We start from the raw sequence: 19,740 nt of genomic DNA, 5'->3' as shown, positions 1-19,740 counted from the left end.
GATTACAAGAGAGTAAGAAGGTATACAATGGGTATACATGTTGAAAGGAATGTGGCTGAAGCAATGAGTATGCTTGGCATACACCTGATGGTGTGCCAGTTTATTCTCGTATTCTGTCACTGGGGCGGGAGGTGGGGAGTGATTTTATTACATTAATTTATTTGATTTTTTATTAATTTTATTGTTTTTAGATGTGATTTTTATATGCTGTAAGCTGCCTTGAGTCCCCATGGGCGAATAGGCGACTAAATTTAATAATAAATAAAAAAATAAAATAAATATTTCCTATTGCTTCCTATTGAAAAACAATGGGTCAGGACAGAGACAACATGTTGTGGCTACAATGGCAATCATGTGACTGAGGGACGCTGCAAAGGTTATAAATGTGGGCATTGGTTGTAAAGTCATTTTTTCAGCATCGTTATAATTTTGAACGATTGCTGAATGAAGCAGTTGCTAAGTGAGGACTACTTGTATTTAGAGGGACTGGATTTTTACTATTATAATAAAGTTTCAAGGTCACAGAGGTGAAAGAGGACTGGGCCACAGTCCTGTTTTGCAGAGACCCAACTCCTCTTTGTCTGAATTCAAACTTTCCTTGGTCCCATACGAATGAAGACTCTTCCTCCATTGGGTGCAAAATGCAGCTGTATTTGATTCTTCTATATCAGGAGATGGGTTTTGCAAACCCTGAAGGAGTGGAAATGAGAAAAATGTTACACAGTTTTAACATTAAAACGGTTCATGGCAAAATGTTTTAGTGTTATAAGTTAAAGGTGTCCCTTGCACATACGTGCTAGTCGTTCCCGACTCTGGAGAGTGGTGCTCATCTCCTTTTCAAAGCCGAAGAGCCAGCGCTGTCCGAAGACGTCTCCGTGGTCATGTGGCCGGCATGACTAAACATCAAAGGGTTACGGAACGCTGTTACCTTCCCACCAAAGGTGGTCCCTATTTTTCTACTTGCATTTTTATATGCTTTCTAACTGCTAGGTTGGCAGAAGCTGGGATAAGTAATGGGAACTCACTCCGTTACGCAGCTCTAGGGATTCGAACCACTGAACTGCCAACCTTTCTGATTGACAAGCTCAGCGTCTTAGCTGCTGAGCCATCTTAGTGTTATACACCCTTAGTGTTATACAATCCCTTAAAAAAACTTCCCATCAAAATATTTTGGGACACAAAAAGGAACATTGAGAACATTGACCAAATTCAAGAAACAAGGAAGATTTTATTGCTGCAGCAATATTGTGGGAAGAGAAGTTAATTTATTGTCTTCTACCTCTAAGGTCTTCCTCCAGTTCCAAACCTATTTGTAATTCCTTCTGAAGAATTATTATTATCTGCTTATTTAGTTTATAGCCTATATGTCCTACAAAGATAGAAGATAGCTCTTCTTCCTCCTTTCATGCGATACCAAAGCATGTGAGCAAGAGCGAGTTAGGCTGAGATACTATGGCAGTGTTCACTTGACAAGTTTACCCCATGGTTACTAGAGCTGAGGTAGCACAGTGGTTAGAATGCAGTTGTCAGGTGCTGCTTCATTTAATAATCAGGAAAGAAACCACTCGACTCCATTCTTAGAATTAAGTGTACTTTTACTAATTACAAACGATGAGTAGCAAAGCAAAGCTGAGTCTGAGTAAATTGGCGTGAAAGCAATGGATATCATGTATAATTCAATCCCCTCCCCTTGGTGCCCCATTTCATAGTCCAATAATAATTCACCCAACTGTCAGGTGGGAGATATCTTCAAAAAGCATCATCAGGCTGGAATGCTGGACAGTTGGCCTTGGCGGGAAACTCCCTTCTTCCACATGCACAGAGAGACAGTCAGGACAGCTTCTAATAACAATCCTCCAGCACATAATGATTCCCCTCCCAAATACCATGCCCCCTCTCCCCGTTTCAATGGCAGCAGAAGCAGCAGCGAAGCAGAGGCTGACAGCAGTACTGCAGGTTACTTCAGCTGACTGCTAGCTGCAGTTCGGCAGTTCAAATCTCACTGGCTCAAGGTTAACTCAGCTTAAAATGAGGATCCAGATTGTTGGGGACAATAGGCTGACTCTGTAAACCGCTTAGAGGGGGCTGTAAAGCACTATGAAGCAGTATATAAGTCTAAAGTGCTATTGCTAATACAGGTAGTTGTAACTTAGCACAAACCATGTACTGGAGTGTTACAGTGCAATGGATCCACAATTATAGGAAATAGCATATGTAATATGATTTATATTAAAAATGGAGTCCAAACATACACTGGAACATTTATGGCACTATTGGTATATTGTGCTAAATCTAACTGAATAGAAATGGAGCAGGTTGGAGGTTAGATATTTATATTAGCTTTATCCAATCTGGCACTTCCAGATGTATTTCCCACTAGCTGAGAAAATTCTGGTAATTGCAATTATCAGAATGAGAGGGTGTTGCCATGTATGAAAGATTTATTTGGACTTTCAAGTTCACATTAATACTTGCTACAAAATATGTTCTGAAGAATACCGTAATTTACTCACTTTGACACAAGCTGCTTCTGCTGCCATAAGCATTTGAAGAACTCCCTGGAAGAGATTTTGAGCATTGCTTACAAGGTGTTCCACAGACGACCTACTGCTACCTGTTGATGCAATTACCCTTGGAAGTAATAAGAGAAAACATTATGTAACACCTAAAGGAGAAAAAGGTGTAACAAGAAAAATGGATTCAGTTATAGGAATCTTAACAGTTAATACTTTCACTTCTAGACACATATCTTTTGAGTTTGTTAGGGCAAACTTTTTTTATTCTTTTAGTAATAAACCTTGGTTGAACAGAAGACCCAGCTAACTGCTTCCAAATAATAGAAAACTGTGCAGATGTTCTGAAGTTCCTATGTTTTCCAAACCTCCTTTTCTCAGGTACTAAGAAGATCACAACATCAGTAGTTATTCAACACTAAACAACAATTAAAACATTCTAATGAGGATTGAGTGTGCTCAGCTATGCTCATCTGATTGGGGCTGGGGCACAGAATAAAGAAAATGGAATTTGCTAGAAATAGGCTGACTGGTTAGAAACTTTTTCTGCAGGTTTCACATTGGATTATTTTGTTGAAGAGTTCACTTTTTATGAGATGACTTTAAATTTGATCATGAATTGGAAACTGAAATCAATGGGATCTATGTAAAATTATGTCTAATTTAAGCTCATTCATTTCATTTTAGCTATTCTAAGTCATTTATAAATATAACTATGATATCAATTTGAACCCAAATTTAGTTGAACTAAAAGGCTACATACAGGCAGTCCTTGACTTACAACCACAGGTGGGACTGAAATTTATAGTCAATAATCAATGTGCCCATAAAACACAATATTACGTGTCTGCATCACTTAGCAACCACAATTCCAGCACACCCCATTGTTAACCAAATTCCACCAGTCATTAGTCAAGGACCTACCTATGCCAAGCTTGGTTTCAAGCTTGGTTTCTCTTTGCCTTGCCTTCACCAAACCTTGGGGAAGTCTGGGTCTCGGGACCACACCTAATTCAACTCTTTTTTATCTGTCTCCCCCACCCAGATCTGCTCTTTTGGTCACCTTGCATCTTGCCTTGTGGTGTGGCAAGTAGCTCCAGAACCACACAGGTGGGGCTTCTTAGTGCACTGCAGTTCAAAGGCTTCAAGAAGCTCCTGAGCTGGAGTGCAGCATGAAGCACCAATCACTCTAGGAAGCTACAGCATAACAATGTGAAACTGCAGCCCAGCAGCACACTGTCACAGACCAGAAGTGCAACCTTCTCAGGAAGCCCCAGCAGCACAGCACAAAACTCCAGCCACTTCAGCTCAGCCACCGTCGCTGCCCTGCACTGTCACTCCAGATGAACTCTGCCACATCTCGTGAGGAAACCGCTGTAGATGTACGGAAAAAGGCCTCTTGGCTAGCACAGGGGTCACAACCTTAAATACTACTAATAATAAGAGCCACGAAGGTCCTAACCAGAAGCTCCCTGTTCAATTCTGGAGCCAACTGGAAGTCCAGTTTCCCTACCATAGAGTCTCCTCCTAGCTCAGCATCCCTTTTTCCTCTACCTGTCCTAATTGAAAATCCTATCAATTGTGGAGCCGACCGGTGATAGGGAGCCACAGCAGAGGATGAAAAAGCCACATGCGGCTCCAGAGCCGCAGGTTGCTGACCCCTGGGCTAGCAGATATGTACCTCACAAAGGGCCAGGCTGGGCATGCTTCGTCAGAAGCAGAGCAAGAAGACTGTGAAGATTAGCTAGAGATGCAGGATCTGCTAAGTACAGAGCATAGACGGGCATAAAAGGGCATAGACGGGAGAGACAGGTAGGTGAGGAGGAGTTGAAATGTCCTTGCAGTTGTAAGTGTGAGAAAGCTGCCAAGCACCTGAATTTTGATCACAATTGCTGGGTTGCTGCAATGGCTGTAATTTTAGGGATAGGTCATAAGTCCCTTCATTTAGCACCACTGTAAATTCATGTGGTCCCTGAACAAATGGTTGTAAGTTGAGAACTATCTGTAAATTAATAAGACAAATCAGATACAGTATTTCACTTGAATTACTTTAAGTTCAGTGAAAATTAAGTACAACTAACAGTCTGGATCCAAAGTAATTCAAAGATGTTTTCTGGCTACCTTTAAAAAGGTCAGCACATGTAATTTCATTGATACAAATTAAAAGAAATAGAGATTGGTGGCACAGGTGTCCAGTACCCCTTCTCTCTGCACATTCTTGGATTACAACTCACATTCTCCAACTATTAGCCTATGTTGCTCTGAGCTGCTGAAGATCATTTTGAATTATGTCATATTACGGAAAGGACAGTACCCTTGGCACTGGAAGAAAAAAATATGGATATAATTTGTTTCATATTGCAAGGAAAAATTATTTCAAAAATCTAGTTACCGGGTAATGATGCTAAGCTGATAGTTAATTGTTTTTGTTTTCTCCAAGGCACACAGCAGTTCAGCTGCACATCTTTCATCTAAGCAATCCTTTGAAATTCTGACAGCAAATTTCACCAGTGCTTCCCCTCCAGCAATAACTTGAATAGCAGTGGCAATGACTCCCTCTTTCGTCTAAACAAAAAGCAGTTATAAAAAAAACAGGAGTGAATGCACATTATCTAACTCTCCATTAATACATTTCTATTCTTCATCTGAAGAACTCGGGCCAATGGCCTGAAGCTAGTTTATGCAGCTGATATACTCCAACAGTACCTCTCCGATCATGTGGCCAAGATAATTGCATTTCTCTGACATTAAAAAAAAATCCAGTAACTTCCTGCATCTAGAAAGATAGGAGACTGGCAAGAACAGGTTGAACTGCTCTTGATATGAAAGGCAATAGATGAAATCACATAGCTCCTACACAAAAACTCAGCCTGAAAAGTCCACTATATAGGGGTCTTGTTGTGGGGAAAATAGGAAAAGGAAGCATATGTATGCTGGCTCGTGTTGTGCAAAAAAAAAGTAAGATATAGGCAAATGAGTGGCCTGCCATTGTAAAGGCAATATCAGAATGAGCTGAGATGGTAATGAATGCTAACAAGAAAAGGTTTCTTCAGATATATTCAAAATAAAAGTCTTAGTATGTCAATTACTCAATGAAGAAATCAAAACGTTAACAGAAAAAATAGAAACAATGGAATTATTTAGTTCCTATTCATGCTCAGTGTTCCACTATGAAGTTTGAAAAACAGAATTACAAGGTAGAACTGAAGCTTGAGATTGACAGAAAACATGATGAGCATAAAGCTGAAGCAACATGACTAGTGGTCTAACCTTTCCCCCACCAACTGGGAAATAAAATCAAATTCAAGATAAATGATAAACCCTAACTAATTAAAAATAATAACAGCTACAGGCTAGATCAGTGTTTCTTAAATGTTGGTCCACAACGTTTCTTAGAATATCTCAGAGGTCCACAAAATCAAAATTATTTGCCAGATTGTGAAGATATTTACAAAGATTTAAAATATTTTAAAAATAAACTAGAAATAGAAATATGAGTCATTATGAGCTTTATTAAAAATATATGCTTTTTCATGAAAAATATGTTGTTTATGTCAATATCTAATGAGTTTAATATGAATATGAACATGAGTTTAATATTGAATCATGTTTACATGATTCAATAAGTAAGTTTTCTACAAATGCACCTATTGTAATTTTAATATAGTAAATATCAATAAATACATTCCATAAAAACAAACACTTTTGGGATTCTTCGTAATATTTAAAAGTGGGAAGGAGCTCAGACATCCAAAAATGTAAGAAACCCTGGGATAAATAAAGCTCAGTTGGAAAAGCAATACACAGAATGCTTTTGGCGCACCAGAGGAAGGTGCTGGTATATCATATTTAGTGATCCTGTGAAAGAAACAGCTCACAAGAAATTAATGAACTGTAAGTAAATATTGAACACAATTTGACATTACAGAGAGTACCTTATTTGAACAGAAAAACAGGAAGAAGAGGAAATGAAGTTTTTAACACATCTTTTGAAAAAAGAAATAAAAAGTTTAACCTAGAGTCAGAGCCATCCAATAACTTCCATGGCTGAGAATAGACACAGATCTGAAAGTCTGAAAGTCTACCCATAATCCAATGCTTCAATCTTATGTGTTTAGAGTTCAGTGTTCCAGCAGGCTAGCATTTATCCTCTCCCAAACATTTTGCTTCATTTACATAAAAGTAAAGATGTCTTCAGGTTCAGCTTGACTCCTGCTGATTACATGGACACATCCATGCTGTTTTTGTAATACAGTAATATGGAGGTGATCTGCCACAGCTTTTTTCCAGGAATATTTTGTTTTAATTTCTGCTTCAGCCTACTGCTTTGGAATTCCCTGCTGATCTCCATTTATATATGAACAAGGAATGTTCAATTTGCAAGAGGAGCTACTCTAGCAGAATTTTAAAAATATTTTTGTCCTGAAATAAAAATAAAATCATTATCCCCAACACATTTTCTTTCATGCAAAACTGTTGAAGAGGAAATACCATGATTGGCCCTTTCCTTTTTAGAAACTGGGCCATGTATGACACTTGAATTCTGATTTCCTCGATTATTTGTGGAATAAGACAGCCATGGTTCTCCGAGCCTCCCAGTGAGGAAGTTGGACTGGATCTCAAACTGTATTCAGGGTGACTAGGCTGGAAATCATTTGGAAGATCTTCCCAATGCTGTAGAGATAACAAAACAATTTACTTATCTCTCAAGCTCGAGGATGTTCATATTCTTACAAAAATGTTTATGCTATGATGTAACCTACCACCACAACCAACCTCCATAAATTATGGTGGCAAGTCTGCCATTTGGCCATGCTGCCTGATAACCACTAATGTTATCAGAATTGTGAGGTCCCAAGCAAAGACTTGAAGACATAATGTGCCCACTCAATGCTTCTCCTCCCTAGTTTCATTGCTGAACTCCAGCAAAATAAGTGCAATGGTGGCTGTGCAACTGCTTGAAGACCTTGGATGATTATCAGGATCCTTCTCAGTCAGAATCCAGAATGGAATGGAAAGGGCATTGGTAGCACTTTGGGATGATCTCTGGCATGGTCAGGATAGTGGCTGTATGGCCATCCTTGCCTTATTTGATCTGTCAGCAGCTTTCAATATTATCAACCCTTTTCCCCTTCTGGATCAATTCAGGGGATTGGTGTTGGGTTGTATCTTTCTCCAGAATCAATTCCAGTCAGTGGCAATTGGGGGGAGGGGAGAGATTCTACCCCGGATGAAACTGTGTGGGGTGCTGCAGGGATCAAGCTCTCACCTCCCCTATTTAACATCTGTAGGAAACCATTGGGTGAAATCATACATTGCCATGAGCAGAGGCATTATCTTTATGCTGATGATACCCACTTACACATCTCTTCCCCAGGCAAATTAAGCAATGCAGTGGACCTCTTATCCCAGCATCAAGAGACTATGTAGCTCTCGATGGGGAACAACAGGGTTCAACTGAATCCTGGCAAGGGTAGCTTTAGTTTTTGAGACCCTCTGGGTTTAGGACTATACATCTTTGGTACTGGTTGGAGTTGCACTGCATCAAACAGACCCTGTGCACAATCTGGAGACTCCTGCTCGATTAGCAGGTGGTAGGCATAAAGAGGGAGCCTTTGCACAACTTCATATTGTGTGCCAGCTGCGTTTGATCCTACATCAAAGGACACTACTCATGGTTAGTCTTGCCATGGTCACCTTCTGCTTGGGCTATTTCAATGTGTTCTACCTAAGGCTGCCTTTGAAAAGTATCAGGAAACTTCTGCTTCTGCAAAATTCAGCAGTGTGAGGAGTTATGTATTTCATGCAGAACACACATTACACCTCTGGCTTTGTGAATTGCATTGATTATCAATTTGTTTCCAAGCCCAATTCAATGTGCTGATGTTGACCTTTAAAGCCCTTCATGACATGGGTTTGAGGGATTATCTCTCTCCGACTTACTCTGCCCGTTCCACCAAATCCAGCAAAGAGGACATCGTATGGGTTCTGTCACCTAGGGAGCTAAAATGTAGCCCCCTAGATGACAGAGTGACTGGCCTTTTCTGTAGTGACGCCTGCACTGTGGAATCTTCTCCCTCTGAAGAGAGCATGGTCTTCTCTTTTCTGAGTTTCTGAAGATCCCTCAAGATTTGGTTGTGTCAGCAGGCTGGAGAGCCCCAAGGGACTGATGAGCTAAAGTGGTGAACATGATTTTAAAAGGGCTGAGAATTCTGCTCCAGGCCACTGTAACGATATCAGTGTCATTGCTAAGCCCATGTCTCTCAACATTCCACAAATATTATTAAAAACATCAGCATCCACTATTAAATGTAATGATTCAAAATAGTGAAAAGCACATTGCGACCTGACCATGTAAAACCTGCTGTCCTATAACTGTGTCCTCATACTGGACACAAGGTCACACTTTCTGTATGGCTATAATTTAAAACATATGTAAGTCTTTTGTGCTTTAGGAGGAGGTCAATATTACCATGGTAATTTTGTCACTGGCAGAAAAAAATCCTTCTCCAGCCTTGATGGTTTTGTGTCCTGGGGACGGGGTGTTCTGATGCTGCGTGCAATCTTCTTTCTTCAACGAGGAAGGCTGGATGGAATAAATATGTTCCTCATCATTTTGTAAGCACCTTCTAACGACTTGCAGAACTGTTTCACTGATGCCCTTCGTGGACTGAAGCTGTCTCACAAGGTACCCAGCTTTGGCAGACCACTCATACAGAAGACTATCTACCAGATGATGACGCTGGTCTAGTTGGCTGTGGAATTGTCCAACTAGTCCCATAATTTCATCCGTAAGGAGGAGAAGGTTCTCTGTAGTGGCGAGTAAATTCTCTTTCGGCTTTAGAAATTTGGATGGCTCCTCCAGTGCATCCCGAATGACTTTGTCCACCGTTTGGATATTTGCTTTGAAGAAGGCTGCCTTTCTTCCAAAGGTCTCCTTTGGGATGAGGTCACTGTTACTTCCAGTGCCATGTGATATAAATTGGCTTAATCTGACAACACTCTGGATGCTGCTCAAGTATTCTCCATTGAGTCCATTCAATTGAAGCAAGACAGCTTTGGCTGTTAGAGCAAGTTTTCTTTGGAGAACCTCAAACTGAACCAATACACTGGGAGCAGCTATTGGAGAGACTGCCAGAGCATTTGCAACTTGAAGCAGAGATTCTGTCAATATTTTGATCTGTTCTGTTTGAGATGGGATCTCATGCTCAATACCTTGTCTAGCACATAACATAATTGACAACTTAGCAGCTTCCTGTATTCTAACAGAATTTTCAGATACTGTTGTCAGCGTGCTCTGCAAGCAAATCCGGTATTTCATTTTAGTTTGTAACTCTTTTAAGGCCAATACATCTCTTCCTATAAACTGATCTACAATATTTAACAATGCTTGGATGGTAACAGACCACAGAATGCAACTTGCATCCAATCTGTCCTGTTTAGCGAAATCAGGGTGAGATTTACTAATATCCTGTGCTTTTTCAAGCAGGTATTTTGTTCTAGTTTGTACACAAGTGAACTTAGTTTGAACTCGCAGGAAAATTTCCCGAAGGCTGGAACACTCGGGGACCAATTTTCTGTCATCTGAATGGACCACTTTGCTAATTAACTGAACCAGCGTCTCTAAAATCTCCATGATCTCATCGAAACTTTGGATTTCATCATGAGAACTACATGGAGGCATAAAGCCAATTAAACTGCCTTGCCAGCCTGTACCAAGAACTTACAACAAAAGTCAGACTGTGCTTTGTCTCGTCAATCTTCTCAGAAAGCAAAATAGCTGTTTGCAGCAGTTGCTCTGAATTGAGAACAGGGTTTACCTCTACTTCTCTAGCTAATCCAATAAAATGAGGGATTAACCCCACTATTTCTTTATAATGCAATAGTTTATCAGACATAGGTGACTCAACAATCTGTAAGGCTTCTTTGGCTGCATCAATACAACAGTTAGCAAGCTCCAGCAAATCAGCACAAGTATCATTCAGGTGTATGGCACCATGTATACTTGTTGCTATTGTCAGCTCTCTAATCAGTGGGTGTAATCAACTCTTCTGACTGCAGTCTTTCTGGTATATAATATTTCTTCTGGGAAATTTTGGAGAAGGACAATAGGATGGTTTAAATTTGTCCAAAGAGCAACCAGCAATTCTGCATTATTGAACTATTTTGTTTTATGAAACTTTGTGTACTAAATTCCATAGGATCCTGTGAAGTAAGGGCATTTGGAATATCTATGGAAATATTGAAATCATGGACACCATCCCGAAGTGGACTAAGAATATCTGGCTGATTACATTCATCTAGCCCCTTTTGGACATTACAAGCAAACTCTATCAATTCCCTTGTCCTCTTTGAATATTCTTCTTTAGCTTGCAGACTGGTCATTCTGCCATACACCAATTTATGCTAAGTTCTGCCTGTGTTATGGCATTTTTCAGTTGTTTAATTAAAACCAAGAGCCCATTCCGGAAAATGGGATCTCTGGCTGGGCCCCAAATCTACTAGAAAACTCAACTATCTGTGTTGCTTGTCTGCACAATCTAGACGTGTGCCCCAAAAAATGTTCGAAGTGCTGCATATCTAAGCTTTTTCACTTGCCTCTTTGTGTCTCACCATCTCTTGAACAGATGCATCAAGGAATTCATGCAAATCAAGTTTTTGTCCAAACACATCATCAAACTTTCTGCTGTGCTTGACCATACTGAGACAAGAAGTTTAATTTTTTAGACACATCACCATTTCCTGGAAAAAGGCTCAGTCACTCAGGAGACCAGGCACTGAGGCAAGAAGTCTATTAAATTGGTCTATACACTGTTCAATATCTTCAACAGTTTCCCTTTCAGTGCATGTAACAAGAATCAAATTGGCTGCTTTAAGCATCTGCGTGGAATGGCTGAAGAATGTGGTAATCAAAGGTTTCAATTTTCTTAGGTGGCCTTCCTTTCCACATGAGAACATGGCTCCACAGCAGCTTCTATCAGTCTCCTCATGGGGCCTTTAATGTCAACCAAATATCCAAAATCTGATAGATAACAGCAGAACCTATTACTTGATTAAGATGTTCCAGTTCAGTTTTCATGGCAAAACATTCCTCTTTTATATATTCTTTTGGAAAGCCATTAAATGTGCTTTCATCCACGACAATCACTTTTCTGAATTTCAGTAAATGACGGCAAAGTTGAATTAGCTCTTGCTTTAGAGTTGCTCTTGATGAATCAGCAAACAGCATGCAATAGAAAATTAGAACTTCTACAGGTAAGTTTAATTTATCTTCACGTAGATGAATTGGCTGTGGGCTAGACACAAGGCCTAGAAATTGATGCAAATGCTGGGGGAAAAGGCCATACCTTTCATGCAATTTTTTTGTTCTTCCTATGCTGCTCTTCAACAGGGATATCAATTTTTTTACACTATTTTTTGCTAAGTCAAAAATATAATTTTTTGAGAGGTTCATTTGCTGCTCCTGGGGATACTGAAGCTGGCTGACTTTTGCTGTGAACAACATAGGGATGCTGTTTTTAAGGGTCTGCAGGGTTTGAGCTAAATGTTTCCGCTGCAAAGATTCTTTAAGATCCCAAAGGAGTTTTTCCATCAGATTGGTGAGTAACAGGAGAGCCTCTGAAAAGGGGCGAGAAGCACTTAGCACCGCTGATACATCTTTAGCAGAGTCCAGCATCAGCAGGCAATCAAATAGCCACGAGCAGCTTGGATTATCCGCCTGATGGTAGAATCCTCTTGTGCCCAGAGACCTTGTAAATCAAAATTTAAAATATAATACTAACGTCAGCAATTGTTAAGAGAAGTCTCATTTTACAGCAGTCAAGATCATTTCCATAATTTATTTGGCACAAGTTATTTGGCAATGTTAACACAGTGTCATATGGAGGCTTTCTCCTCCAGCTAAGTTAAAATGCCATCAACCTATCTTTGATTGCTTGCCCCCATTGTCATTCCTATCCTGCATCTAATTCTAAAGATGCAATATATGTTAGGCAAAGTGATTGGTTGATTCTACCATTACTCACATCACCACCAAGTGGAAAAACACATCTGCCTTCTATAGTCCATAGTCCAGTGGGATGAGGCAAATCTAGCTATAGGATGTACAGCTTCGCTAGGCATCTTCACTGGCTCCTCTTCTTTGTCCATACTATTCTCTATAATTCTAGTTGAACAAAGATTAGAAAAAACCAATGAGTCATGAAGGAAGCCTAGTCACTGTTATTTATGATTTCTCTCCCCTTCCTTTCATCCATTATTTAATTATAAAATACTTACTTCCCAATACCTCCCTTGCTCTGTTTAGGAGGCATTTGGGGGTGGGGGGAGGAAATGCTCTATTGTTATGCTATTTCACCTTGTGAAAGAGCAATAGAATTAAAACACTTAGGAGTATAAGCAGCCTATTGCACAATTCTGATAAACCACAATCTAACTTTACATGCTGCCAATTGCTTCCATCTTTCTGTAGACAATGTAAAATGCTGACATGCCTATAACATATTTGTAGTATAATAAACTGGAGGTTTCTCTGAAGGACATATTTTCAGACAAGACCAATCATCCCTTTCTGTAGTGCATTTACAACAGATAATAAGCTGTCTTGTTAATATGATAGAAAGAATCTGAACACTTACTATTATGCAGTAAAGAATTAGCAATATACAACTAGAACTACTTTCTCTGTACATATTATATAGTCCACTAGGACTATCAATCCCACTAAACAAACCAGACTAAGAAATCAACTCCATAAGTATAATATAATCTTTATTGTCATTGTACTTAAATACAACGAAATTGTTTGTATAAGAAGTCTAAAACTACTTTTAATGAAATCAGCCATAAAGACAGAAACTTACAAGTCTGGTTCTGCTGTACCTCTTGTTCCTTTTTATGCTTCAGTGAATTAGGGAGGTATCTGAGCCACTTCCAAACAAAATCTCCATTGTGGACTTAAACTATGTTTCATGCCCTCATTGCCCTGGCAACTGATCTTGCATATCTCTATCAAGGTCATCTTCCTACTCTCTATAATTGATATTACTAGTAATAAAAAATGGCTGCACTGCCACATCAGTAAGATCTTGTTGCATGGAGATAATTATTGTTATAATTGGGAAGTATTTAGAATGACCTCCTATTCTCCTTCTACTCCATAATTCTTTTCTCACCCCTCAAGTTGAGACAACAAAATGAGGCTCCTAAGATAATCCTCTTTTGATCTGACAAATATCAATTGATAGCAAGCATTTTCTACTCATGTATTTTAGTAGTAGCTACTCATAAGTAAGAGGTACAATCAATTATTGTTTTCTTGTGGGGGTAGAATGTACTGGCAGAACACAGCTGTATCATCATTTTAAAATGGCTACAGATCTAGCCATCCTTAAAGGCATATAGATAGTTGAACCTTGGGCAGCCTATATGTATCTGAGATTTTGCCGTTTGCAGAAACTTAAATACCCATTGTGGGACATAGGCGTATAAAGAGTATAGAAAAATGGAGCCATGCTCCTATTTTTCATTCTATCAAAAAACCTCAGAAGCAACCAGATAGAAGGCAAGGAAGATTTACTTTAGCAACAAGCTTTCATAAATGCGCTGCATATATCTGACTAGCTCTATGCCAAACATGCCCCACTATGCTTCAATAGATAGGAATAATTTAGTGTACTTTTATGGTTCCCACAAGTATCCTTTTTTGCAGAAACAGCCAATTCTTCTACAGAACTGCAAGCATTGGTTGAATTATAAGCTTCTGAACAGCAAGAAGGATGTTTTTCCCTGATATCAGGAGAGTTTGAGGTTGCTGGCACCATCTCCTTCTCAAGGACCTCATCATCAGATTCTTCAGCAGCCTAGAATGAGACAAAAGATGTGGCACTTAGTTTCAGTTAATGGAAGCAGGTACTATAAACAAAATCAGTCTTTGAGGTCACGCACTTATCCTACACGTAGCATTGTTCTACACAGCTTCTTTTTGAGTTTCAAACCTACATTTCATTCCTATAATGTATAAATTACTTGATGGTTAGCTTGAGTCTAAAATTCACAATTAAATAGCTTAATTTTAAAATAAATATTACCTTCTAGCAATACAGCCAAGTTCTTCTGTAGCTTTTACTAATTCTTCTGCAGTTGTCTCTAAATTGGCAAAAGCTTCATGGGTAATTTCTCTCTGCTCAATTGCTATTATTAAATTGTAAAGTTCAGCAATCATGGGCAAAATAATTCTATGCGTGGATTTTGGTATAAACAATAGCACTGATGTCATACAGGGAAAAGCATTCTATGATTCTGTTTTGGAAATAAAAGACACAATTATCTGAGTTATATTTATTAGATAAATATATTTAAATATTATGCTACATGATTATAAAGTTCTGAAGGATATTTCTGAAGGAATTCTCATAAAAAACCATAAGCAAGCCTATACTTTTTCTATCAGATCTCCACAGATATCTCAATTTTAGTCAACTCTTATTTTTAAACATCCTAATGTTTGTTTGATGCTATTGGCATTTCTGCCAACAGTGGTAGATGTTGAGGGTGGAAAATTTGAAGAGAATTTTTCACAAGGACTGTTAAAACCAAGTTGTCCAATTTTTTTTTTTCAAATTATATTTTTCAAAATATAAGAGGCACCGGCACCGGCGTATAAGACACACCAAATTCTGAAGAGGTAAATAAAAAAAAGTTTTTGCCCCTCCCAATCCCCAGGAGCACTCTACAAGCCTCCCAAACCCTCTGCACGTCCATTTTTTGTGAAAAGCGAGATGTGCAGGGCAGGGTTCGGGAGCCCCAAAATGCTGTATTCATATAGACGCACCCAGATTTTCATCCTTTTGTGGGGGGGAAGGTGTGTCTTACACTCTGAAAAATACTGCAAGCATTCAAAACAAATCAAATTGACAGTAGCAGGCGTGTTAAAAAGTTCATATTCTTGTTTATCCAACAATCTCAAAACACTTCCTGAAAAGAATGACTTGTTTTTGCACTACAGATAAGGTGAGCAGATAGCACCTTTTGGCTACATAAGCAATATCACTCACATAAGAACATAATGAAGCGGAAAGAGTTAATAAAACATGTAGTTGTTATTTACTATACTCTAGCTAACAACACTATCAATAAAGTGTAAACATTTTTTTAAATGAAAGAGCTGAAATTATATACTTTTATTGTTTCTTCAAATGTCTGTGTGTCTCTACACACACATATGGTTTTAACATTGCTTATCACACAAGTCTTAGCAATTATTTCTTAGGATCATCTTCAATATTCTCCATTTGCCAAACATTTTAAAATCTAATTATACATATCTAATTATACATGTCCTAGGGGAAAAGCTTCATGTGTAGTTAGTTATTTATGCACTTTATCTACCACCTCAGTTCAAATGGAGGGCAGGCAATTTCCAGAAATTAAAACAAACTTTCCATCAGTCAAACTCTTACATTCCAGGCCAAACTGCTTCTCCCTCCTAGTATCAGGCTTTCTCCAAAGTTCCTTTTCAGATGATACATCCAGAAATTTCTCCATTTTTGTAAACTCTACCATGTCCCCTTCTAATACTACTTTTTCATCTTGGAAGTAGATCTGCTTACTAGGAGATGACCAGCTCAGACCAATGCAGCAGCATTGTATGGGAATCAATCTTATTGAATCCAGTAGAGCTGATTTCTGAATAGATATGGACATTTGAGTAAGGTTATGTTTCACTGCCAGTAAAAAAAAAGCCCTTTCAAAAATCATCTCCAGCTACATACATGTTCTACCAGTTCTCTACTTTACCTATCTTTGCCATCTTCTTCCCCTATGTCATTCCTTGCAGCTTAAAAAACATCCAGTCTCAAAGTCCACTAATTAAAAAGCCCAGCCTGCAACGAAAATGAAATAAAACACTTGAAACAAAGGAGAAAAAGGAGGAAGAAAAGAAATTGCAATATAAGAAAAAAAAAAGACAAATAGAGATTCTCAAAGTAGTTTTCTTCTTCACCCAAAGAGCAATAAATTCAGTTTATGTACTATCAGGGTGGAAGTCAGGACATAGCCCAAATCTCAATGATTGCAAATAGAAAGTCTAAGTTCCGCCCCTGATATTTCTAGATCGGTTTTCTAAAGAACAGCAACAAGTGATATGAAGAATTCTCTACCTGACATCCTGAAGAGGTCTTGCTAGTCAGAGTTGACAAAACTGAACTAGATAAATGCGATAATACCAGTAATGGTATCCTCTTTCTTCACTACCGGTTCAGTAGCAGGAGTGTGCGTGCAGAAGATCCGTGATGATGTCTGGGTAGGTGGGCGGGCCTCACGGCCGCCACCACTACTGGTTTGCCCAAACCAGTGCAAACTGGCAGAATACCATCTTTGGATAATACTAGGCAGCTTCCTCTGAATGTATACATTATTTTCTTGATCTATGGGACAATTAAAATTTCAAATTAGTCTGAAAATCAAAAGACTCGCAGGCTGCTGAACCATGAATTCACTTTGCATTTCTCTTTTCAGCATGAAAAATAAGAATGACAACCCAGACAGTTTTCCTTTTCAAGGAACTGTTCAGATAGATACCAGCTTAAGGGAGCTGCCTGCAACAGAGCAAGAGCAAGCAAAAAGAACAAGATAATAATTTCCCTTTGTTACTTAAAGTGGGCCCTGATAGTTCTGAGGATGCATTCTTCACTGATACATGCAACATGAGAACGCAGCTTTTATAAATAATTAAACAAGCTTATTTACTAGAATAGGAACCTCTTAGAAAATGAGATGGGTAACTTTCCAAAGCCCAAATCATCAGTCAGTCACAATTATGGCACAAATAATCCTGTCTTAGTATTAAAATCCCCCTCCACAAAGGAATATGGAAGCAGAGCAATAAGCTTTGAATCACACAGGAATGGCCTGGGTGCTCCATATTGTCTGAAATTCAGTAGGACAAGTTCTACATCTGTGCTTGAACAATGGGCAAACTCAAAGTTTTTGAATTCTATAGCAATAATTTTGAAGCTAACAGGGGACCAACAGAAATCAAATTTACACCCTTTCATGTATACAGAACATCTGTAAGGGTGGAAAACTCATTTGTTCTTCGTATACCATGGTCTGAACAGCTGATCTTTTTCTGTCTGAAGAATTTTTTTATAAGTACAAGTCCCTTATTAGGAGATTTGAATTCCATACATTCATTTGTACGTTTGATTTTCATTATTAAATAATTTACTCATTTAATCATATAACATAACATGAATATGTAACATTAATTTTACTTACCGCAGAGGAGATGCATGCTTTGTCTGGGCTTTCTTCTTCTCCTTCTCCTTCTCCTTTGGTACATAACAGACATCTTTAATTTTTAAAACCTGAGAAAAAAAGCTCTTAAATCAAATTAAATACTGCACTTTTTAATTCAGGCACATATTCCTACAGTAACCATCAAGGAAGCCCAGAAGCAGGACAGGAGAAGCAATAGCCACCACCACCACCACCACCACCACCACCATTACGACTTGAAATTGTTACTTTCAGATACACTGTCTTTGATCCTGGAGGAACACCACAGAACCAACTTTTGCAGCGGTAGCTTCTCTTGTCCTAGAATGTTTATGTGTTTGTTCAAAGTCCACTATCCATTGACATACGTACAAGCAATCAAAATCAATTTCTCTCTGGTCAACTGACAAAGACCCCAAAAGGTAGAGATAATGTTCAATGTCATTGTAGAAGTTGGGCTAGAATTTTTAAATTAAGGCCCTATTCCCCTTTTCTATTGTTTTTTAAATTCAATGAGCTGGATAAAGGCTATCTGTCAGATCCCTAACCCGATACTGTCATTCTTCTGGGGCAATGGATGAATTTGTCAGTTATTGCTTTCTTCCTTTCAACCTTTCACTTGTCCTAGCACCTAGCTGCCCTGGGATTTTCTACCTTTTGCGGAATGTGTGGGAGGGAGGGCCATGTGGTTCGTGTCATTCTGAAGCCTGCAGAAGATGACCCAGAGAACAAGCGCTTATCAATTCTCAGGAAAGCAGTTACAATAACATCTCCACACCTGCAGATTGGCCAATCCACATGGACCGAAGGAAGTGGTTTCTAATTCCTTTATCCTAACTGTATTGCCCGAGGAAACCTCAGAATCTGCTTTCCTTTGTCCTGCTATCACTTCTGTTCAATAAAAGGTTCCTTCTGAAATGCTAAAGTTTCAAGGGTCTTCACTTTCTTGAGCCAGGAGGAGAGGCCGGACCTTACATATAAGTGGCTCAGCACATCCATTTTTTGTTCCTGAAAAAAAGTTGAAAATCACCTGGTTATTTTTTCTCAGCTTGAAACAAATTGAAATGGTACATTTTCTGGGAGAAAAAGACAGATGGCACAGCCCCCCCCCCCCAATACTCATGGGCAGCAATGCGTTGGGACCAAGCTAGCCTTCTAGTTGCCTACACCCATTAAAATCCTCCTAGCAGCTGACACTCATCTGCAGTAACAATAAACAAGCATGAAAGCACACTCCCATAAAGATCTTTGGGTCGCCTCACATCCTTTCCCTCCTTGGGGAAAGACCTGAGGGGGGGGGGCTTCCAGTTACATCAATCATAGAAGGGAGGGGAGCGGGGACCCAGCAGTGCACTGTTTCTCAATCACAGCAAACTTTAATAAGAGTGGACTTCAATTCCAGAATTTCTCTCTGTCTGGGGAATTCTGGGAGTTGAAGTCCGTAGTCGTAAAGTTACCGAGGTTGAGAAACACCGCTTTAGCGGGATGAAAAGAGGCGCAGGAGGGGCTTTTGCTCTGCAGTCCACGCTCACGCGTCTCCTTCGCTTCGCTCCCCACAATGCTAATCGAAACACAGCAATGCGGTGCTAGGCGGGTCTTTTCTCCTTTTTTTTTCTTTTACAATCACCCGAAAGAACGTATAATCTGGGCCAAATTGCGGCAAGATTCCTTCCGGCTGCGTGTGGTGGGCCGGGCAGCAAAAAAAACGGAACCCCCTTTTCCACTTATTGGATGAAGAATAGACCAAGTATTGTTATTTTTTTCCAAGCCAGCCTAACGCAGGCTCCTTCACCCTAAAACCGGATAGCTCCGAATTAACCGCACGGAAGCCTCTGAGGGGGAACCGAGAGGGCGGCGCGACTCAATTACTCTTTTTACGTCGTGAGGCAACCGCCGAGGCTCGGCCCCTCGCTGGATCCGCCTCTTTCGGCGCTGGCCCCGCTGGGGA

The 19,740-nt window shown here is 39.5% G+C and overlaps 2 protein-coding genes across 5 annotated transcripts; both read right to left on the bottom strand.

The window, feature by feature from the left end:
* Window positions 1-212: 212 nt before the first annotated feature.
* LOC116508164 lies at window positions 213-10,441 on the bottom strand. The gene is made up of 5 exons (XM_032216677.1): window positions 8,986-10,441; window positions 7,005-7,187; window positions 4,906-5,078; window positions 2,514-2,631; window positions 213-690 (listed from the first exon to the last, which is right to left on the bottom strand). The coding sequence occupies exons 1-5, from the start codon at window positions 10,195-10,197 to the stop codon at window positions 520-522; spliced, it is 1,857 nt and encodes a 618-aa protein (XP_032072568.1). The 5' UTR covers window positions 10,198-10,441; the 3' UTR covers window positions 213-519.
* Window positions 10,442-10,544: 103 nt separating this feature from the next.
* Window positions 10,545-19,650, bottom strand: LOC116508168. 4 transcript variants are annotated; one of them, XM_032216680.1, is made up of 7 exons: window positions 18,447-19,650; window positions 17,793-17,881; window positions 16,673-16,939; window positions 16,311-16,396; window positions 14,603-14,813; window positions 14,189-14,374; window positions 10,545-12,261 (listed from the first exon to the last, which is right to left on the bottom strand). In XM_032216680.1, exons 6-7 carry the CDS (start codon window positions 14,333-14,335, stop codon window positions 11,500-11,502), a joined length of 909 nt encoding a protein of 302 aa, XP_032072571.1. In that variant the 5' UTR covers window positions 14,336-14,374; window positions 14,603-14,813; window positions 16,311-16,396; window positions 16,673-16,939; window positions 17,793-17,881; window positions 18,447-19,650; the 3' UTR covers window positions 10,545-11,499. The 4 variants fall into 4 exon arrangements, with proteins under 4 accessions (XP_032072571.1, XP_032072572.1, XP_032072570.1 ...); XM_032216681.1 differs by having other exon boundaries at window positions 17,793-17,845; XM_032216679.1 differs by having other exon boundaries at window positions 17,793-18,800; window positions 19,420-19,650.
* Between the last annotated feature and the right edge of the window lie 90 nt (window positions 19,651-19,740).

Source organism: Thamnophis elegans, chromosome 4 (assembly GCF_009769535.1).
Source record: "Thamnophis elegans isolate rThaEle1 chromosome 4, rThaEle1.pri, whole genome shotgun sequence".
NCBI classification, from domain to species: Eukaryota; Metazoa; Chordata; class Lepidosauria; order Squamata; family Colubridae; genus Thamnophis; species Thamnophis elegans.
Note: the sequence above shows the minus strand (reverse complement) of the source record. Positions and strands in the feature narration are given on the sequence as shown.

Coding starts and splice junctions, on each gene's coding strand:
- LOC116508164 (XM_032216677.1), bottom strand. CDS start 10,197: ATGCCTCCATGTAGTTCTCATGATGAAATCCAAAGTTTCGATGAGATC. Junction 7,188..8,985: donor CCAGTGACAAAATTACCATG/GTAATATTGACC, acceptor TTATCTCTACAG/CATTGGGAAGATCTTCCAAA. Junction 691..2,513: donor CAGAAGCAGCTTGTGTCAAA/GTGAGTAAATTA, acceptor CCACTCCTTCAG/GGTTTGCAAAACCCATCTCC.
- LOC116508168 (XM_032216680.1), bottom strand. CDS start 14,335: ATGGTGCCAGCAACCTCAAACTCTCCTGATATCAGGGAAAAACATCCT. Junction 12,262..14,188: donor CTTGTGGGAACCATAAAAGT/ACACTAAATTAT, acceptor TGATTTACAAGG/TCTCTGGGCACAAGAGGATT.